The following is a 20,993-nucleotide window of genomic DNA, read 5'->3' as shown; positions in this document are numbered from 1 at the left end:
TGTGCTTCATGGCTGCTTCTCGTGGAGGATTTTACTGAACTGATGAGCTGTACTGGACAACTCAGTACATTTCCAACTCTCTCCAAAGGATTCATCTACTGATATCTGGGAGCTGCAGGAGACCGCTACAATACAGGTAGGTTTTTCTTGCCACTGTAGGTTTTAGTTGTTGTGTTTGTGGGCCTTCTGGCCCTCGGAGGCCTGCTGGTTTCCAGACTGGTTTCTTTGGTCTGGTCTTATGACATCTGTCCACACTATTTGCTGCATTTGCTTTCAAATTAGCTAGGAATTACAAACTCGTGAGGTTATTTCTTGTGCCAGTTCTTTTTTGCAGCTACGATGCTACGATGAATATTAAATTTAATTTCAGTGTATCTGAGGATTTTATGATCTTGCTGCTGCTCATCACATGCCATATAATCTTTCACATGAGCCATGTCTGCATCTTTTAGCATGCATGAATTAGTTATCTTTTGCAATGTTTTGGCCATTTCTGATTGAGTCAGTTTGCTGTTTTAGAGGGACTTTTACTCAATTCTCTAAATACTGTTGTGCAGTGTTCTGCTGGGAAATGGCCATGTTGTAGTTGGTACTCCAGGGTTTGTAAATTAAAGCTGGCACTGGGCTCTGTGTTTAATGGACTTCTGTTAGTGGATCTATCAATGGCATCTACTGTAAGGCCCAGAATTATCTGTTTTTAGTTGTGTATATAGTGAGCTTTTCTTTGCGCAACAAGTTAGTTATGTCTGGAAATGACATGGACAAATGACAGTGTATTCAAGATTATTCTTATTCAAGATAGGTTCAGAAACATTCACCTAGACTTTTCAAAAGCTCACCTTGACTAAGTTGAAGCTTTTGGTCATTAATTCCTCATCAGATTAGATGGGAACTTAATTGTTTGGACCCATGGCCTTGATATGTCAAACTTAAGGAGCAGCATGTCAGGAAATTCTAATGAGAAATTTTTATTAGACAACCTCAAGTGAAGAGCATTGTGTGAAAATAGGACTACATTGTGCTTAAGCAAGACAGCAGCCAGTCTGCAGAAAATCCTTAGCCTTGTGTATCACTGGAAACAAATGCTTAAAATGTATCTTCTGTGACTTAATGTCTTATCTTTGTTTCAGCCAGAGGATAGTCTTTGTAGTTTCAGTCGATGAGGTCATGATCATTCAGATAAAGGTATCTAGATTTATTTTCTTTTTCTTATTCTTCATATTAGGTTTCATGTCTCGTGTAGCAGGTTTCTTCAGTATTGACTGGTGGTGAGTTCCAGGCTTTAAGATATTGACTGGTCTTTTTATACCATGATTCGTTTCAGTAACTTGTGTGTAACTGATCGACCTGGCCATTGTGAGCCTGGTCAGTGTTAATTGTTTCCTGCTCATTCAGACATTAGAAGAAAAACAAATTATGCTAGTCTAACCAAAAACTCTTTTAAAATTCATCTAAGAATGTTGGGCTCACCAAAGTAGAAAGTCAGAGTCGGACTAACATACTTGATCGAATCACTCCTACATCTATATACTCGACTCACATGAGTAAAGGCACTTTGCACATGCTCCACAGTTTCCATCAGTACAAAGAAGAAGAAGCAGATGACAACAAGGGATGGCATGCATCTGTTTCAGAAAAGCAGCCCATTAAGATTACGTGTCAATGGCGGGTCACTTAAAGCACTTCAAGACTGTCGCTCTGCTCTAATAAAATCCTGATTTTATAACCGCAGTCAAGACAATGCAGCTGTGCGTAAACATACAATACTCCCCCCACAGAGAAAGTTAGAAGTGGCAGAATGTCTTGAACATTTTCTTACACAGTCCACAGCGACATCAGAGGTTTTTGGTCTTTAACTCTATTCATCTCTAATTTGTGTATACTGGGACAACCACGGTGGTCCAATACAGTGGCAGGTTGAGCTGTGCCAGAGTGGACTGACGATTCTTTACCTGAGCAAAGATGTTATGCTATGTTGCGCCTTGTGCTGGTGGAGCTTGTGTTTGGGTGTTTTTTATCTATGGTATGAACCAGTTTGTGCCTGAGCGTTAGATTTGAAATTCATAAGATTAACACAAAAAATTCAAAATTCCAAAAAATCTGTGTGATCACTGAATTGATCCAAATATTCTGTTCTGTAATTAGGTTTGTTTTAAATTGGAGTCCTTTCGCATCTTTCAGCAGTAGGTGGAATGTTCCCATTTATACTATCACATAAATTCTGTGAATCAGTTCATGGGAACTTTAAGTACAAAAAATGACTGCCTACAAACACTGCACTGAGATGCCATAAATTGAGGAGGTTGCAGATTATACGTGGGTGGTTTGAAAGATATGAGGACAGGCTGATCTTTAAGCAACTTTCTGTTATGATAAAAAATAGTTATGTTATTTTATATTAAATATATCATCACATGCTTCTGTGAATGTGGTGTTTGGCTCTCTTTTATAGAAGGTCATATATGACACCAGAAAAGATGCTTCCTTTGATATTTGTGAGGACAGATACTGTGTTTTTTTGATTGACCTTGAGAGACATTCCAGGCTGCGCTGTTGGTGTTGCATTAAAATGTAGTTGCTACAATGTAGTTGAACAAATTCTAAAACCCTGTGCTGTTATTTTATGTAATGGATCCTGTTCTTTATCCTGTGCAGGAGTAAGTAGTTTATCCACTTTTTCAAAGCAACATGTTGAGTGATATCTTTTAGTAGCAGAGGGGATTGTAAAATCACTCTGTAAAATGAATAGGTTCATAAGCAGGAATAAGTGCAATGAGAAATACTCCTCAGTTGTAATTGTTATCATCGTACACAGTAATACCCATCTGGTACGTTTCCCCATAATGTTGGTCATCTATCAGACCCTTAAAACTCCCTCTGATCTGCCCTCTGTCGTTGTAAAAACACATGCATGCGCACATGGTTTCAAATGAAAAGATGATCAAATTAAATTCCCTTGGTAGGCGATCTAACAATAAATCATGTCTGTTTAATGAGGAGGGGGATAAATGACGGTGTCAGCCATTAATTAGAAATGTATCTTCAGCCTGTCATGTTCGTGTGAGATTAGATGTGTGTAGATACAGACTGCCCGAATGTATCTGTCACTTCGTTACCTGTCATAATTAAACCTGACAGAGGCTGATATGACCGCATAAAAAGACCTAAATATAGAGAGAAGAAGAGCTGTCTCACCAGATGTAACCATGATCCAGCTAAGTCATATTTATACATTCAAGCCACGCTAATGTGTTGTAATTATCCCATAATGAAACACGAGTGCTCCTCATAGTGTCAGAGCCATTACTTCAATGTGTGCGGATGTTGTCTGTGTCCAATAATCCTAATCCCACTTCCAATCCTCTCATGCTGCACCTGCTGCTGCTACTACAACCAGTAACCATTATGAAACACTTTTTTACTGAATTATTCTAATGTCTTATTCGTAATGAAACACAGAATATCAAATATTCCCCTACCTTTTGGATGTGATAGAGATGATAATGTATCTGCTCTCGGCAAGTGCAGGGCAGTAAAACGATTTATATCATAATGACAGCTAAATTCCCCCAGTAACGATGATAACCTGAGTAATATACAATAGATGCGTCTGTTCTAGAGATGATTAAATCGATGGATGTAGAAACAGTGACGTCACCCACTGGTTTGTGGACTGCTTTGAAGCCTGAAGTGCAGCATGTTGGATGTCACCATGTAGCTGTTGTAATACCAGAGGCTTCAGAGGGTGATGGCTCAAACTGACATTTGCAGAAAGTAAGACCTCCCATTGAATAGTGGCTTGTCAATCACAACTTGGCTCCAATTTAAACGTGGTACAAAATAATTGATAAAAACAAGAAGTCTCCAAAAGACCCATTTTATGGAGGTCACGTCTCTAGTGAGGAGTACTTATTTTCCTAAACTTGTATGCAAACAACTTCTTTTTGCAACGTCATGTTAGGGAGCAAGTTAAAGGCACTTTTGCATCCATTTTTTAAAAGAGAAAGTTGCTCTGCAAATCATGTTGATAAAAGTCCATATTAGGCTAATATTGTGGAGCCAAAATAAACTTCATCAAATAATATTTAAAAGTGAGCAACAGCTGAAACAGTTTTTCCCCATCAAGAATGTGCATGTTTAAAAACCAAAAAACAGCATTTTACACATAGATTTTCTTCTTACCTGTAACTCGGGTAAACATTTTGATGCTGTGCCTGCCACAGGGAGCTAATAATGGAACCCTGCTTTTTTGTTTGTTTGTTTTTACCACAGACACACTGGAAACTTTTCTTGCTCCTGAAGCGATGAGGGATTCTAAGAACAAGACTGCCAATGCTGCATAATTCTATGTCCTGCTCTCTCACACAAGATATTTTCAGGCTGTATGATATAAACATGCTGCTGGCATTGTTGGGAATAGGCAGGATGTTACCTGTGCATTATGATTTATTTATTTATTTATTTATTTGGTGCTTTTGTCGGTTGTTTTTTTTCAGTTATATTCATAAATCGTTCGCAGGCTCTGCCTCTGAACTATATTGGTCAGCTCAGCATACAATTACAGAATAGATTGTGTTAAGATGGCAAAAGGAAACAATTTATCTTCAACTTTTCTATTTCCATGATTACCTACTTTTCTACTTCGCTTCCACCTCTTAATGGATACAGCGTGGAAGTGAAATTACATGGTTAGATGTTCAGTTTAAAAAAAACAAAAAAACATGGTGAGAGTTAAAAAGTCTACATTTTTTTCTACTTTTGCTTTAATACCTTTACTTAAAGAGGTGAGTCATGTAACTAAGAGGAGTTGAGCGACTGAAGGTGGCATATGTAGTCTGAATGTGTGTTCTCCCAGTGAGTAACCTGTAGTTTTGTTGCATTCACTTTGACAGTGCTATATTCTTTGATTGTTCTACCGTGACCAAAGAACAGAAACTGACTTTACCAGAAATCATAATAGAATAAGCAGGAAGTGACAGATTGCAAATAGTTTTTGAGGTCACGATAGTATGTTTTGTTTTTTTTCTCTTTAAAAATCAGACACCAGAACTCTCTGTGGATGTTTGACGTGTCTAAAAACAAATACTGTCACCTTCAGTTTAGGCAATGAAACTCTTTCTCACTCCAATTTCTGACAAAGTCCCAGTGAAATAAAGATTGTTCTTTGGGAGTTTTTATGAAATCTTGCGCAACACCTCAACAGTACACCTTTCTGGTCTGAATGAAGTATTTCATTGGCCAAAATGATCTTCGGGAGAAGGATTTGTACAACTCGCGAAAGGAAATAAATAAATCGGCATTTAAACTGGTGTATAGGGGATGGTCGCCTTCAAACAGCCTATGTGTATATGGTAAAGGAAGAACTCTGCTTACACAGACTTGGTCGAACACAGAAGTATTCTATTGTCAACCAGGTCTGCATCAGAATTACAGAATGATCCATCAAATCTGGAGAGATCCTCGAAACCAAAAAGTCTGTCATCTCTCCCTCGCTGGGGGGCGCTTCTCCCCTTCTGTAGGGTAAAACCATCCCCTATTTGGTGAGCCTCGGTGGGCTCAATAGTCTGGCTAAAAGATATGTGTATCTATATATCCCTGGTGTGGCTGTCCTGGACATTCTTAACTGGGGGAGTTAAACATGTGGTGTTTCTCCATATGTTCATGTTTACCATTCTTCATCTCCTGTCTGGATACACCGAATACACGAACCTGATGCCTTTCTGAATCCCTGTTAAGTTTCAGACACTACAAAACCTAACAGCTTGTCCCTCATAAAAGGTTGTAATGCATAGAAGTTCCAGAGAAACACTGTTTTGCGCCTTGATTTTTGAAGTTCCAGCTCTAGGAGAAAACATTAAAGGATGAAAGGCCTCACTATCTTCACCAGATCAATGGATCTGGCCAGGGGCTCGTAATAACACTACCCCAACACTGCCACTGTTGCCTCCTGTTTTGCGGCATGTCCTATTTACTTATTTATTCGTTCCTCCTCCACCCACAACTTACTTCTTATCTCATCCATTAAAATTAATCCTCAGCTAAAAATATCTACTCTGCCTCATCAGAGAGGATCAAACCGAGGAGGATCACGGTCATTCTCAGTCTCCTTCTCTTTGCCTTTCTCTCACAGTGCTGTCATGTCAACTTGTAAGCAAGAATCATTGGAAGACACAGCCTGTGTTTGTGAAACAGATCTTTTGCACACACTGCCATATGTCATTTTATACTGTAGCCTGATTGCAACTGCATGTCTGCATTAATGTTTGAGGTTTTTGAAACGGCTGACACTTTTGAGTTTTCAAGCCGTGTCGCTCCGAAGATTTTTCTCTGTAGCCGTCTCATTTTATCAGGATTGTTCCACTGATTTTTAAAAACGTTTAAAAGCAAAGAAAATACGTTGGAAAAAAGAGGTACTAGCACTGTTTTTTTTTTTTTGTTTGTTTTTTTCTAACAGAATCTAAAAAGTCATATTGGAAGGAAATGTGAAGATCCTTAAAAAGAGACGTACAGTGCATAAAGAAAAGAATAAAGTACCTGTTGTAATTTGTGAGTTGGTTGATGCTGAGCTGCTCTCATCTTTACTAATTTATATTATTGAAGCAGTACAATCACAACAAGCTGTGAAGCTGTTCAGGTTGGATAACGGTCCCCCCTGTCGGTCGCATACACACATACACACATGTGTGTATGTGTGACCTTGCGATTATGCCCCAGTGTGATGCTTTGGCCTGGCTGATTACCTGTCAGCAGGTTTTGTGCATCTGACATATGCACACACAAACGCACGCGCACACACACACACACACACACACACACACACACACACACACACAAAATAGCCCATCAACAGACAATGCCCACCGGGCAGGTCAGCACACTGTAGGATGGAGCACATTGCGGTTAAAAATGTGCGCACACTGACGCACACACACAATTCTAAATAGGCCCATGCAGGGCCTGGAACATAGATTGTCTATTAAGCAGTGTATTAGGAGAGCCCAGGGGCCTGACATTGAGACCGTTTGTGTGCCGTTAGAGCAGGACTTTATGTTGTCTGGTGTCCAGTGATACTGACTCGCACACGCATACAGACTCAGACAGACACAAACATTCATCATTCGGTGATCCCACCAACAGGGGAGAAAGTACTGATTCTGAGTGTCATTTTCTTGCTCCATACCGGAGTAGAAATAATGTTTTGGTCTTTACAGGCAGGCAGTGATGAAACGATTCAGTGATTTAACTTTTTCTCTTTGCATCTTTCTGGGTCTGCAAAGTGGTTTAAGAGTGCTCTGTGACCTGCACAAACATTCGTCTCTCATGATTGATTTCTATTTTGGTCCTTTTTATCTGCAACTTCATATCTCAGCATGTGTTCATGTGTGACTTACTTATCACAGCAGTGCTGGACTTGCGAAGTGATTAGCTCAGTAAATCCTTTTCCCTTTGAAATATAAAGTAAGACTGTCTTGTTGAGCATGGACGGGTTCAATAATAAACAACAAATAATGGCTCAATAATAGTTTTACGTCTCCTTATTAGTTTGCCAGCATGAACAGAATTGGGGGTAAAAAGAATATTCTGAAACTGGACATTCTTGGACATCATCTGAGACTTAAATCTATTAGAAATCAAGACTTTGCATCTGGGTTAGTGTTGCTGATGTGACCAAAATTAACAGTATATCTTTTTGTACTGAGTGAGTATACAAGTAAACTATTCAAATCAGTAATACAGCAACGTTTAATTGCAAGGATAAACACAATATGTTCTTGGAGGAATAACATTCAAAATAAATGGAGCTCGTTCATTTCCAAACAGTTGAAAAGTTACAGGGTTTCATGCTGTTCAGTTTTAGAATAGCTCAATAACCTCATGTTCATGAGACCTTTCACTGAAAATTGATTGTTACTGAGATAACTGCAAATGAAAGATTTAATTAGTCTTTTATGTTAATTTTGTGCCGCTGTTAGCTGTAGATATGTGGTAATAAAACATTATCTTGTGTGTTGAACTTCCCTTTTACTTCTGGAATATATCAGGTGGTGTTTTACTTTGCATTGTCATTAGATGTTTATTAAGATGTAGTTGGTGGGACATGGATGTAAATATGACATTTTTGTTTGTTTTATACTGGTGAATTAAAAGGCCTCTAGTAATCACAATCGGCTCAAATAATTGACATGGCTGAGTGGTATAATGACATTTATCACAGAGGATAAACTCATGCTGCCTCAGATATTCTGTTTCTTCTGTAAAGCTGTGTAAGTAGCTTGGGGCAGCTGTAGCTAAGGCAGTAGACTGGTCGTCCCTCAGTCAGTTTTGTTGGTTCAGTCTTCATTTTACATCCTTAAGCAAGATATTAAACCCTACATTTCTCCCCCAAAATGTTCCTGACTTGATTTAAAGCATCCTCCATATCAGGGATCTCAAACTCCGGTCTTTGAGAGCCGCTGTCCTGCAGGTTTTAGATGTTTCCCTTCTTCAACACACCTCTGTGCGTTCTCTGTGAGGAATCATTTCATGCATAAAATCAAAAAAGCATTTTTTCATTTGCTTTTCTCATGCTTTTTTTCGCAAATGGTTTGGGGGACACTTCCTGATAAAAGTGGGAAATTTAGGAAAAGTTATGTCATAACATATTCAGCTTTCAGCTTTAGATACCTAAACCAAGTTTTAGAGATGGTTTTTGTTCGGCTCTCTTCCACTAATCTGTGATTACACAGAGTATAATTCGTGAAAAATGATGTTAAAGGGTTAAGAGCTGTCACTGGTTGACAGTAGATGGAATACTTTAATTTAAGTTATATGATACTAATTACTAAATGCCTTTCAGTCTAAAGTGCAGAGACGTGTATAATGCTCCATTTTACCCCAGCCCCAAGTAACTGGTTCTTCATCTGGATTTGCCATTATAGCTCTTTTTGTGAGTCACTGACATCACAACCTGCACTGTACAGAGAACAGTGAGATGCAATCTGACAATGGCTAAATGTATGTTTTATGTCACCTTAGACTGTATTTGTATTTTGAACCAGGAATGTGGGGGGGAAAAAAACGATTCCCATGAGAATTACAGTTCTTGTTTTTAAAGGTTTAGAATTGATTCTGAAGTTTTAAAAGAAATCTTACTTTAAACACCATTTGTTTGACAAAGCTGACTTCTGTAAAGCCATGTAAGTAGCTTGGGGCAGCTGTAGCTTACATACTGAGAATGCTGTTAGATTCAGCAATCATCCCACACATTGTCCCCTCCTTTTAAGATATTCAGCACGATATTCATTCATCTCCAAGCACATCATCTAAAACATGATCATGCATGAGAAGAATGCTTGTTGTCAACTTTTCTGCCTTTTCGAACCTATTTGGCAACTTTTTCAATTTTTACTTTTTATTTTTTAAAAGAGCACTTAGTAAATGTATCAACCTTTAGAACATATGCACTTTGTGGAAGGCAGTCTTTGGTGCTGCAGGCTGAGAGAAGACCCACACCTATAAGGTGTTGACAACATTATTACACTTTTTTACTGGATAAAGAATCACTTTTAGATTAAAATCCATTTTGAATTACAACACGAAGAATAGTATAAAGCAGGAAATCTGTTGGTCTGACCGCTGCCACATCATGTGACTATCATGGTTGATAATCTATTGCAAAGATATTTGGAACTTTCAAAAATATTTGAATCGCACTCCCCTTTCAGTTGTTTTTTTTCTGTATCATGACAAGTTCAGAATTCTCTAAAGGAGCCTGATCATATTGTGAGCCAGCTGTTTGTCTCATGTGACCTTTATTTTTTATTTGTGCATTACAATATCAATTCAGAGTAGCTGTAGAAGAGCACAAGACGAGATGGAGAGGAGGAAGATCAGTGAGTTGAGGTCATCGCAGTGCCCCTGGACTTTTCTGGAGGACCTTTAGAAGTCAGGACCCTCTTTTTTCAGGGTCTTGTAGTCTGCGTTGATGGCCAGTAACTGTAGAAGGCAGGAGGAATACATTAAAGCCTGTTGGGACAGCAGTTTGGATATGCCATCAATAGAATACACTGTGTGGCTCCATATGTGTGTTCTGCATACATCACAGCCCTCCAGCTATAAAAAGCAGATTTATTTTTTTATCTTTTCCACTGGCAGTGATTATTTTCTCCTCATGTATTTTCTTTTATTGGTCTGCCATTAAAACCCTCACCCCCCTCCTCTCCCTTCCCTTTTTGCATTTCCCCCTTCTCATTATGATTATTATTTGGACTTCGGTGGAATTTCGATGTGGGACCTTTGCCTTGCTATAGAGAATTAAACATGCCGTGTCCTGACCTTTTGTCTGCAGTGACTCTCATTCCACTGGCAAGCATGCCAGACTTGAAACCTTCAGAAAATGCTCTTTTCTCTGAAAAACACATCATCCAGATCGCTTCTCGTCAAATTGTTTTTGTTTTTTTTGGGGGGGGTGGTTGTTTTTTTTATTATTATTTTTGCTCCATTTTTGGTTGGTGGAGTTAAGATTTTCATCAGTTCATTGGGGGTTTTACCTTATTTATATAGATAAATAAATAGATACATTTTAAAAAAGAATGAAGCAAGAAGGGGGATGTGAAAAAAATCACTTTTCTTTTGTTTGATCAGACATTAAGAAAGAGATGCAGCCATTGTGAGCTGCCATTTTTTCTTTTGCCAACACTGATTTGTTTTAGTCTATTTTGATCATTTTTTACGCTGGTGATGAATGTGAGATTTTCAGTTACTCAGTGAAATGGTGCCATCGTTGTCTATAGTAGTTTTCTTGCAATAAAGTTGTGAGCAGGGATGCAGTTATACAATACAGTGTGTGATGGGAGCAGTTACCTTGTACTGGTAGGTTGGGTCAAGCTTGTTCCAGGGCTCAGGGTTGTTCTTTTTGTCCCAGAAGCTGCAAATGTGGAAATTTTCACAGTATGTTGAGAAAGAGGGCAGAAAAGTAAGAACAAAATGAAAATTTGAGAAGTAAGCATGATGCAAAGAGCAGCCTAGAGCAGCCAGGTGGGGAGAAAAATAGACTGTGATGTAACAAAAGAGAAGAGCAGAAGGACAGGCACAAAATTAGACTAACAAGCACATGCCGGATGGAGGCACAAGTAGGAAAAACAAAGCGTGATTATGAGATGAGGTAAATTCAGCCCAATGACTTGGCAGTCCTCCTCTGTTCATTAAGCAAAGTCTGGATTTCACAGAACTCCAGTGCGACTGTCCACCCCTCCACTTCCCCCTCCAGTACAAACAAAGAGACGAGGATGACAGAGCGAGTGTGTTTCCCTTCCTCTCTGTCCATTACCACAAACACAGCCTGAGAGAGAGGACGGCACCAACCACAGCACTCATCACCAGCTGGTGATGAGGTCGGCCTTTATGGCTGACCCTCAGAACAAGAGTTCTGTGTGGCCCAAAATAGGACATGATCCATCCACATTTACTGTATGTTAGTGGTCACTGAGTTCGGTGTGGTTGGTGCAGCTGTAAAAAATGTGAATTTTAAGGATGTGTAGAGATTTTTAATCCTTTACGACTGATTCATCCCTTCTCTAATGTTGTCAGACCCATATAACATTACACTGTACCTATCAGTTATAAATTTAAGCATTTTTATTTTGCTACATTTTGATGGTAGCTGTGAAGCAACAGCTTTGCATGATATTTTTGCTTCATATGGGTGCAACTGCAGGTTTTTTTCAATATATCACAAGTTAATTTAAGGCAAAATGGGGCCTGTGTCAAAATTATATATTTAGATGAGAAGAAAAAATGCAACCCCTCCAGTAACTGGGCATTGATCCTAAAACCAGCTGTTTTATCCCTCCTTTTAACAGATATTAATGCTTGCAAATGCTATTAAATTGGCTCTTGTTTGTTCGATTGATTCAGTTTCTGAGGTATTTTAAGCTCTCACTCGCAGGATGTTTAAAATTTTCTTGCCATTCTAGTTGAAACACATCCAGATTTTTGCTTCTTGCAGGACTTCTACAAATAAAACAAGTGTCTAAGTTCACACAACTCTTATTTAGCTTAATGCCAGGTAAATCTCTCTATATTTCCCACTATACTTTTTAATCTGCTGTCTGGGATGATACTCCCAAACCGACGCAACAAGTAGTGATGCCTTTTTATGTTTAGCAGAGCTGAAGACGAGAGCACTTTTATTGACGGGGATATGGAAGAGTACAGAAACTAGAAGCACAGTGCAGCATGTGGCTGTAAAGCACAGCAGGTGTTTTAGAGAAGTCTCAAGCGCTCCAGACGATGTAAAAACTTTGTTTGTGTTTTATAATATGAAAATGAAGCCAATTGAAGATGTAAGCTACCTTTCTCCTTATCATAAGGTAAACATGGACAGTGTGTGTGTAAATGCTCTCACTGCAAGACAGGAGATGAAATATCTGGGTTGCAGATTTAAGTAGCTAAAGGTGGATTATGAGGTGAGCTTTGGAACACTGATTTGTTGTTGAGGTCTTGAGTTTCTCTTTCTTGACTGACTGCATAATATTTGCATCAAGAATGTGCTTATATTGGCTGAATCCACTCTTCCCCTCCATGTGGTGTTTCCTGAGCCACCAGTTGCTTCACAACCCCAAAGCAAAATGTAAGAATCCCTCTGCCACTGCTTACAAGTTATGAAGTTGTTAAAGTTTATTTCATTGGGGTGCTGTATAGCTCAACTGGTTAAACTGGTGCCTCATGTACAGAGACTATAGTTCCTTGATGCAGCTGCCTGGGTTTGAACCTCAGTCTGGGGCCTTATGCTGTATGTCTCCCCCCACTCTCTTTACTCTCGCTTTCTTTCCTGTCTATCTTCTATGAATAAAGGCATCTAGCACCCCCCAAAAAAAGTTAACTTCTTCAAATGCTGGTCATTTTTTCTGCTTGCATACCTTTTTGTACACCATGGGGCACATCTAACGTATCCAGATGTACAGATGCTCTGCATATTTAAAACATATTTTTTATGAGAAGGTTGCTGGTCTGGCTTTTCTTTAATGTTTATTGTTTCTGACAACATAGTGGAGCAGCGGATCTCCACTCTTCTGTTGGCTGAATCCTGCAGTGGATCCTATGCAGGATGGTGTTAATAACAGATTTTTTTTTTTTTGATACAGCCTCTGTTTTGAGACATCAGTTAGCCTCATTTCAATCAGTTACTTAGAGTTTGATAGCTTTTTCTTAAATCTCAATCCAGGGTCTACTTATTATCATTTTGAATGTCTCAATGGATCTGTTCTGGTTTTTAGAGAGGAGATTTAAAAGAATATCAATTTACTTATTAGATAAACAAATTCAGGTTCATTGCCAGCCGAGCCCCACTGGTAAAAAGGATTTAAAGGTGTCAGCTAAGGTTTGAAACCAGCTAACATTAACACTCATAGAAAACTCATTCTTTAATTGCACACATTGCCAAAAACAAAACACAAGTTTTCAGCGGAGTACTGGCCAACAGACTTACGTGACATGAGGCCCTCTTGCCAGTCTGATCAGGTAGAGGGTGGCCCCTGTGAGGCCCAGGGTCGTGAAGAAAAACTGAGGGATTAACTGAGGGGAGAAGAGCAGGGCTACATTAGTCCAGGTCCAGAGACACAAGATGGGAAAACACATATGTTCCATCAAGTGGTTGGCTGTGATGTGTACAGTGTGCATACACTTCTGTGAAATGCACACACACACACACACACACACACATAGACAGGTCGTTTTTATTCCTGTTTTTGCTCTCTCTGGCCTCCTCCATATGCATGAGGCTCAGGCCATGTGTGAGACTGCTTACTGTCAGCATGGGTTGAACGGGCAAGGACGCTGTGGAAAAGAGATCCGCTCTGTGTGTGTATGCCTCAGCCTCTCCACTTTTAAAACTATGCCTGTTATACTGAACGACAGCAGCACACACACAAGCACACGGAATTAGACACGCACGTGTACTCACTCTAATATGAGCTTACACACTCAGATGCCACACTTAAACACACAGTCATGAATGTGTATGTGAATGCGTAGTGACTCTTCTGAGGTTCTGAGTGGTGACAACGATGGGAATTCAAATAAAAAAGCACATTAAAGGGACAGGAGGGATAATGTCATGTGTCATCTTAAACACCCAAAGCTTAGGTGTGATAATCCTCAAACCACACAGCACATCTATTCATCCACGCTATGCTGCCATATATTTCCTGACTATTTTTCTGTGTGAGACGAGAGAGGAAGTCACACCGCTGGCAAACAGCTGTTCTCAGCCCACACAGATCCAGTCAAGCTGTATAGAGCTGACAGTCTGATCAGGTTGAACTGAAGGATGTCTCTACTCAGCTGTATCAAGACATCTGTCTCCTGTTAGATTGCGTTGCCACTTGCCTTCTTGTTGATTAGGAGAATGTCTGGTGCCAAAACTTTGATATCAACTACTTTAAAGTTGCAGGGAATAAAGCAAACCTCAATCAGCTACACACTGAAACCCCCAGGACTACAAAACTTCTTAAATACTCATCCTCAGAGCATGGATTCCAAGCATTTAATTATTTTTTTGTTTTTCTTACATCAAATGATTGTCAGTGTGTATGTCTGTGTTTATATTACTGGTAAAAGGAAAACTCTTATTACCTGACATTTGAGAAGGTACTTAAAAAAGAGATATAAAAATAAGTATCAGTGTATCATAAAACTCTCCGTATGGCTACTTTTTCAGTTGATCTGTTAGTGAAAAGAAGAAACTCTTACAATGTTTTTTTTCTCTGAACAGTAAATAAATGAGTAATGAATTAAATAGTCTTCAAAAGGCTCAAAATTAAAGATGCAACATACTCAAAATTTTAAATGAGATCAATGCAATGTTTCTGTTTTATCACATTTTAGAGTGATGAAAAGGAAAGGAGAACCATGCAAAAGTTACGGTACCCTGTAAGAATTTTGAGCTGTGGCATGACCTTTACCAAAGTCACAGAACTTAACTGGCATGTTCTACAATCATTAGGAAAGGAAATGCCAAGTACGATAATTCAAACTTCAAAGATTTAGGATAACTCTTGTTCTGACAATTAACAGTTATGCGCTCCTCAAAAAAAACATTTCTGGCACTCTGAAAATGTAAATATTTGACACCAACGAAGCAGGAGGAAACTATACAAAGATAAAGTGAAGCAAAGATAGCTGCTTCCTCAGTTTTTAATGTTACTGAAAAGTGTCAATAAACGGGGGGAATATGGAGGTCAACCTGAGGTCTGTAGAACCCAAAACCTTTGAGAGAATTGGTGATCAGCTTACTAAAAAAGCACCAGCAGAAGGAAAAAGTGCATTAGATTAAATAGCAGAAAATCAGACCTGTAAAAATACTGTAAAGATTAAGAGTAGATGGCTTCTACAACATGATAACAATCTTTGGCATATCTCTGAATCCAAATTGGACAACCTCAAGAGAAACAACCTAAAAGCTTAGCCATCGTCCTCAAAATCCTCGACCAAAACGTAATCTGTGGACAGACTTAAAAACAGCAGTGCATGCAAGACTGCCCAAGGATCTCTAATCTAAATGGCTTTTGTTAGAATTGTTTCCAATCATCTATGAAAACATCTGGATTAAACTAACAGACATGTTGCATTTCCACACTGATTCCTGTTATCAAGATTTGTCTGGTAGGTTTGTTGTCTCTTCTTCTCCTGCTGTAATTCAGTTATTGTTTAATACAAGCACTTGGCTAAATAAAACTACAGATCAAAAAAAGTTCTCACACTGTGTAAAATGTCAATAAAAAGAGTGCAATGACTTGCAAGGCTCCCAAATCAATGTTTTATTCACAGTAAAAAGAGTGCATGTTGAATGCTGAAAGTGAAACATTGTACAGTTTCGTGAAATATATTATTTCATCTTGAATTTGATGGCAGCAACACATCTCAAAAGAAAGTTTGGACAGGGCCATGTCTACCACTGTGTAGTATCTTGTTCTTTTTACAGCAGTCCGAAAACATCTGGGCACTGAGGAGACGAGCTGCTGGACCTTTGGGAGAGGAATATTGCCCCATTCTTGTCTGATATGGGATTCTACTTGCTCGACAGCCCCTATCTTCTTTGAAAACATTTGGTGGATAATGAAATGTAAAATAAAACAATCGCTGAAATGTCTGGCCTACAGGCCAGCCAAGCACCCAGACTTTTCTACTATGAAGCAGTGCTGTTTTAATAGAAGCAGTGTGCAGTTTAGCATTGTCTTGCTGAACTATGCAAGGCTTGAAAAATACCTAATCTGGACAGAACTATATGTTGTTCTAAAACCTATATGTTCCCCTCGGGTTGAAGGTCCCTTTCCAGATGTTAGTTCTGAAGGCACTAATGCACCCCCATACAATCAGAGATGCAGGTTTTTGAACTGAGCACTGATGATGACCCTGATAGTCCCTCCACTCTTAAGTCTGGAGGATGCAGTTTCCATCATTTACAAAAAGGATTTTAAATTTTGATTTGTCTTACAACAAAACTGTTTTCCACTTTGCCCCAGTCCATTTTAAATGTCTGCTGCATTTCTGAATCATTATCACAAGTAGCATCTTCTTTTCATGATAGAGCTTTTAACTTGCATTTGTGACCGGCATGGTGACCTATGTTCACAGAAAATCATTTCTGGAAGTGTTCCTGAGCCCGTGCAGTCATTTTCATGGCAGAGAGTCATGTTTGTGTTTATTCCAGTGGTACCTGAGGGCCCAAAGATCACAGGCATCCAGTTTAATGTTCAGCTCTGTCTCTTGTGCACAGAGAAGTCTCCCAGATTCTCTAAATATTTTTGAAAATATGATGTCCTGTAGTATTCAAAGTCTTGAAAATTTGACACTGAGGGATTTTAAAGTTGCTCCACAATTGTAGATGCAGTTTTTTTTTCAGATTGTCCATCTGCCCATCTTTATTTCTGAGAGACTCTGCCCATATGGTGCTCTTTTTATACTTAAACTTTATTTGGCAACTGGGCAATAACATGATTAATTATCTGCAACATGTTCTCTCAGCTGTTTTCTTGGTGCCTTTTAATTTTTCCAGCCTTTTGTTGCCCCTGTCACAACTTTGGGATGTCTTGCCGCAATTAAATTCAAGATAAGTTCATAAATAAATGGTAAAAATTCTCACTTTCAACATTTGATATGTTACTGTATTAATAGAATAGTAGTTAATGAGAATGAGGGGGAAATATATTATCTATTTTTATTTACAGTTTACACAGCTTTCCATTCTTTTTTTTAAAAAAAAATCTCAGCCTAAAAGGTGATGGAATGTGATTCATAGATATTTGTTTGATTATTACTTCTCTATTGTATCAACACTATATGTTCATGTGTCAGCAAAATCATTTAACCGACAGTGTATGGGTAAGCCAACATAACGGCTTGAATAATTTTGCTGGTGACTGTACTGTACATTGTGCACCATCTCCACAAACTTCTCATAAGTTTGGAAAAGGGTTCAAAGTGTAAACATGCTGTACACTGGCTGCAGATACATCGCCTGTCATCCCGAAAGTAAACCCAACAAAACAACACGCACATAAACGAACAGAAGCAGGTCAGCTTTGATCGCTGACGTGCACACACACCAACAACAAACGAATAATGAAGACAGGCCTGTGTGAAGGGAGCTGTCCAGTCCCTAGTGCTGATATCTTCATACTGTGCCACACAAGTAAGCATTTCACCTTTTAACCATTCAGCCTGACCGAGATAGGAAGTGTTTTATACTCGCTGGGGTTCGATACTGTTGCTGCCCTTATTTTTTTGGTGGACTGCCAAGCCAGCCCAGTCAATCTGTGTATTTGGGTCACCCTCAGCATAGCTCTGAGGCTCTAGGGAGGGGAGGGGGGGCAAACAGCTTTAGTGTCTTTCTTTCATTTAATTTTGTTGTGAAAATTAAGCAAATTATCATGCCAGAGAAAATACATGCGGTAATAATACTTGTTTCAAGTGTACCGGTTTACTTTTAGTATAATTGAAAAACTTAGCCTTTAAAGTTCCATGTGTCAGCTTTCTGATCTGTAGCTCCCAAACGAGTTGTTTGCCCTACACTCGGTAATTAAAACTGATTTAATGTTACTTTGTTAAGTATTTTAACATTTTTAGATATGATCATATATATAATAATAATATACAATTAAAAAATGTTTTAAAATATTGTGAAATTGTTTTGTAGAGCTCTACAGCAGCACAGTCATGTCTGGGATTTCCTTCATGTTCATGTTACTTATTTTCAAAAAATTCTTTTTCAAGAAAAATTACTCAATAATTACTTCCAATCGCATGTTCATCTTCAAAGTATTTCTTCAAAATACTAAAGAAAGTCACTGTGTAGTTACATAAAAGTTCTCGTGAACTTATACATACGGTATATAAGTAGAGTAGATATTTTTACAGATGGGTGATACATGATAGAAATCCACACAATTCGGTAAGTTAGAAACTCCTGGTCGGAATTCTAATATTCATTCATAGATGTAATTTAAAAGGCTTGACAAATGCATAAATGCAACCTACCCCAGGATGTTTCTTTGCATGCTGAATCACGGTCTTAATCATCTTTATTGTACTTTAAAACCAGAATCCTTGGAGCTAAAGTCTGATGACTGTATCCATGTGAGAGAATGTCTCAGTGCTTGAAAGAGCTGTTTGTTAGCTGTAGAGCAGTTTGTTGGCCAGTGGAGTGAGACCTGTTGCCAGTCTCTCCCCTCTGCCCCCCTCCCCCCTGGATAAATGAAGAGGGTCAGAGGGAGATGGGTGCGGAGAGGGAGAGAGTGCTAATCCTCATAATCTCATCTGGTCAGGTCACTGTATGTTTCCACTGAGGCTCACCGAGTACTCGGTGTCCTAAAGAGTTTATGTTGTACAACACAAATACTGCAGATACTGAAACTTGCATACACAATACAGATATTGTGTTGGACAGTTTCAGTTATTTTAAAAAATAATAATGAATAAGCCATTATTGTAAAACCTTAAAATCACCACTCAGCAGTGTCTTGCTAAGTGTAAAGTGGAGAGAAGCAATAGCAGCATCCAGCATGTCCCCTGGGTGGAGATCTTTCGTCGTGAGCATGATAATGGCAATTGATTAGTTGGTGATTAGGCACCTGCAGACCTTTTAGGTTTTTTAAGAGCACTTTGCAACCTAATGTAATTAACACCAAAATGCTACACAAGGCAAATGCACAGGTCATTACTATTCTTTACTTAAGGCATCTGTTGTTTATACCATCTATCATGACTAATGAAATATAGCAAAGGGGCTTTCTTTTCAGCCACGCCCGTGTCATAGTGATTATAGGGATGGTGACATCATGTGTTGGTCCAACATTTTGGTCTAGAGAGAAATGGACATCTCAACAGTTATGTACACTGTCAGCCAAATTGTCAGAATAGAATATTTGTATTCTATCTTCCTCTAAACTACAAATAGGAGTCATCTCAGCGTTTCTGAAACAAGTCTTTTTTGCTCCCATTTCACCAAGACTGCCTTCCTCCCCAACATGAGCCCAGGGTAGTTTGCTGATGTAGGCCAAAACGACCTATAATTATCCATGCATCCATTTTCTATACCTGTCTAATACAATCCAAGGTCACGTGGGCACCAGAGCTCATCGCAGCTGCCAGTGGGCTAAAGGCGGGGTACACCCTGCCAGTCCATCACAGGTTCAACACAGGACAAATAAGACAACCAACCATGCGCACTCACTCGCTTCTAGCATCTATTTAGAATCCCCACATTTCCAAACTTTCCTGTCCTTGGAGGGTGGGAGGAAGCCAGAGAGAACCCACACATGCACTGGGAGAAAATGCAAACTCCACATAGACTCCAACTGGGGACCAAGTTGCTGTGATGCAACAGTGTTAATCACCACACCAGAGTGCAGTCTATTATTAAATATCTATTATTAGTTTTCCAATGAGGGAAAAAAAAATCTTAGGCAAAATGCTTATGCAGTACATCTTTTTTTCTTTTTAAATCGGAACAGATGTGCTTTTGTTCCACATCAGTATCATGTCCAAAACATTCAAAGGTTGCATAGGAGGCTCTAAATTCATATGCTGCTGATATGCCTCTAAACCAGCAAGGGATGTTGTGACATAGGCTAAAAAAGGGTGACTAAGGCTAAGACGGCATCGCATAATGCAACACTCTAACCAACGGTGCTGTCATCACTCAGTTGATTCCATGATGCAAGCTAAAATGTTTAAGCACACATCAGTGCCTCACTTTTTGGCATATGTGAACTACCATGAAAAAACATTGCCAGGTTATTAAAGGCACCTTTTTTGTTTTGTTTTTTTTACCATAAAGCTGCAGCCAAAATATGGAAAGGGAAGAAGTTTGAAATATTGCACTCACTTAAGTTTTAAGTAAAATTTCTGAGGATTGGCATGATGGATATTAACATAAGTGAGCTAATCCTCATGCATTTTGAATGATCTACAAAATTTTGTTTAGTCATCAATGAACTGGTATGGTTTTAATCTAAATTTTGCAGCTTGACCCATTGCGTATCCAACAGATAAAAAAGCCACACTTAAATCTGGTCAGGTTGATAGACCTGTTATTTTAGCTGTAAAAGAAATGGAAGGTATTGAATAACAATAATGATTCTTATACTTTAACACAAAGAATTCTTCATCCTTATGTCACGGCTCAGTTTGCACAGCCTGCATTGTTTGGGATGTGTACCCATTTCCCCCACTTTTGATTTGTTTACTGTTTCAGAGTTGTCTTAATATGTGGAAATGATTTATCCTGCAGTGCATTTGGACTGTTGTCAGATGAGTCACCCAAAGTTGTGTTACCTGATGCTTGTCAGTAGAAAAAAAAAGGTATTTCTGTATAACGCATGACAAAGGTAATGGGTGTAATTTTTCACCCAGCAAGAATGGGGGAGATTGATGAGGGTTGATGGGGAAGAGAAGGTGTTCAACAAAAGATGTTTGGGGGAAAATGAGATGCATTAAGACGAAAGAGGTGAGAG

At 38.9% G+C, this 20,993-nt stretch overlaps 1 protein-coding gene across 1 annotated transcript; it reads right to left on the bottom strand.

Moving 5' to 3' along the window:
• Window positions 1–9,790: 9,790 nt before the first annotated feature.
• LOC140304118 (cytochrome c oxidase subunit NDUFA4-like) lies at window positions 9,791–18,626 on the bottom strand. Its single transcript, XM_072383116.1, has 4 exons — window positions 18,517–18,626; window positions 13,469–13,554; window positions 10,843–10,906; window positions 9,791–9,975 (listed from the first exon to the last, which is right to left on the bottom strand). The coding sequence occupies exons 1-4, from the start codon at window positions 18,556–18,558 to the stop codon at window positions 9,919–9,921; spliced, it is 249 nt and encodes an 82-aa protein (XP_072239217.1). The 5' UTR covers window positions 18,559–18,626; the 3' UTR covers window positions 9,791–9,918.
• Window positions 18,627–20,993: the final 2,367 nt, after the last annotated feature.

Source organism: Leuresthes tenuis, unplaced genomic scaffold, assembly GCF_036924035.1.
Source record: "Leuresthes tenuis unplaced genomic scaffold, fLeuTen1.0.hap1 SCAF_3, whole genome shotgun sequence".
Classification (NCBI taxonomy): domain Eukaryota; kingdom Metazoa; phylum Chordata; class Actinopteri; order Atheriniformes; family Atherinopsidae; genus Leuresthes; species Leuresthes tenuis.
Note: the sequence above shows the minus strand (reverse complement) of the source record. Positions and strands in the feature narration are given on the sequence as shown.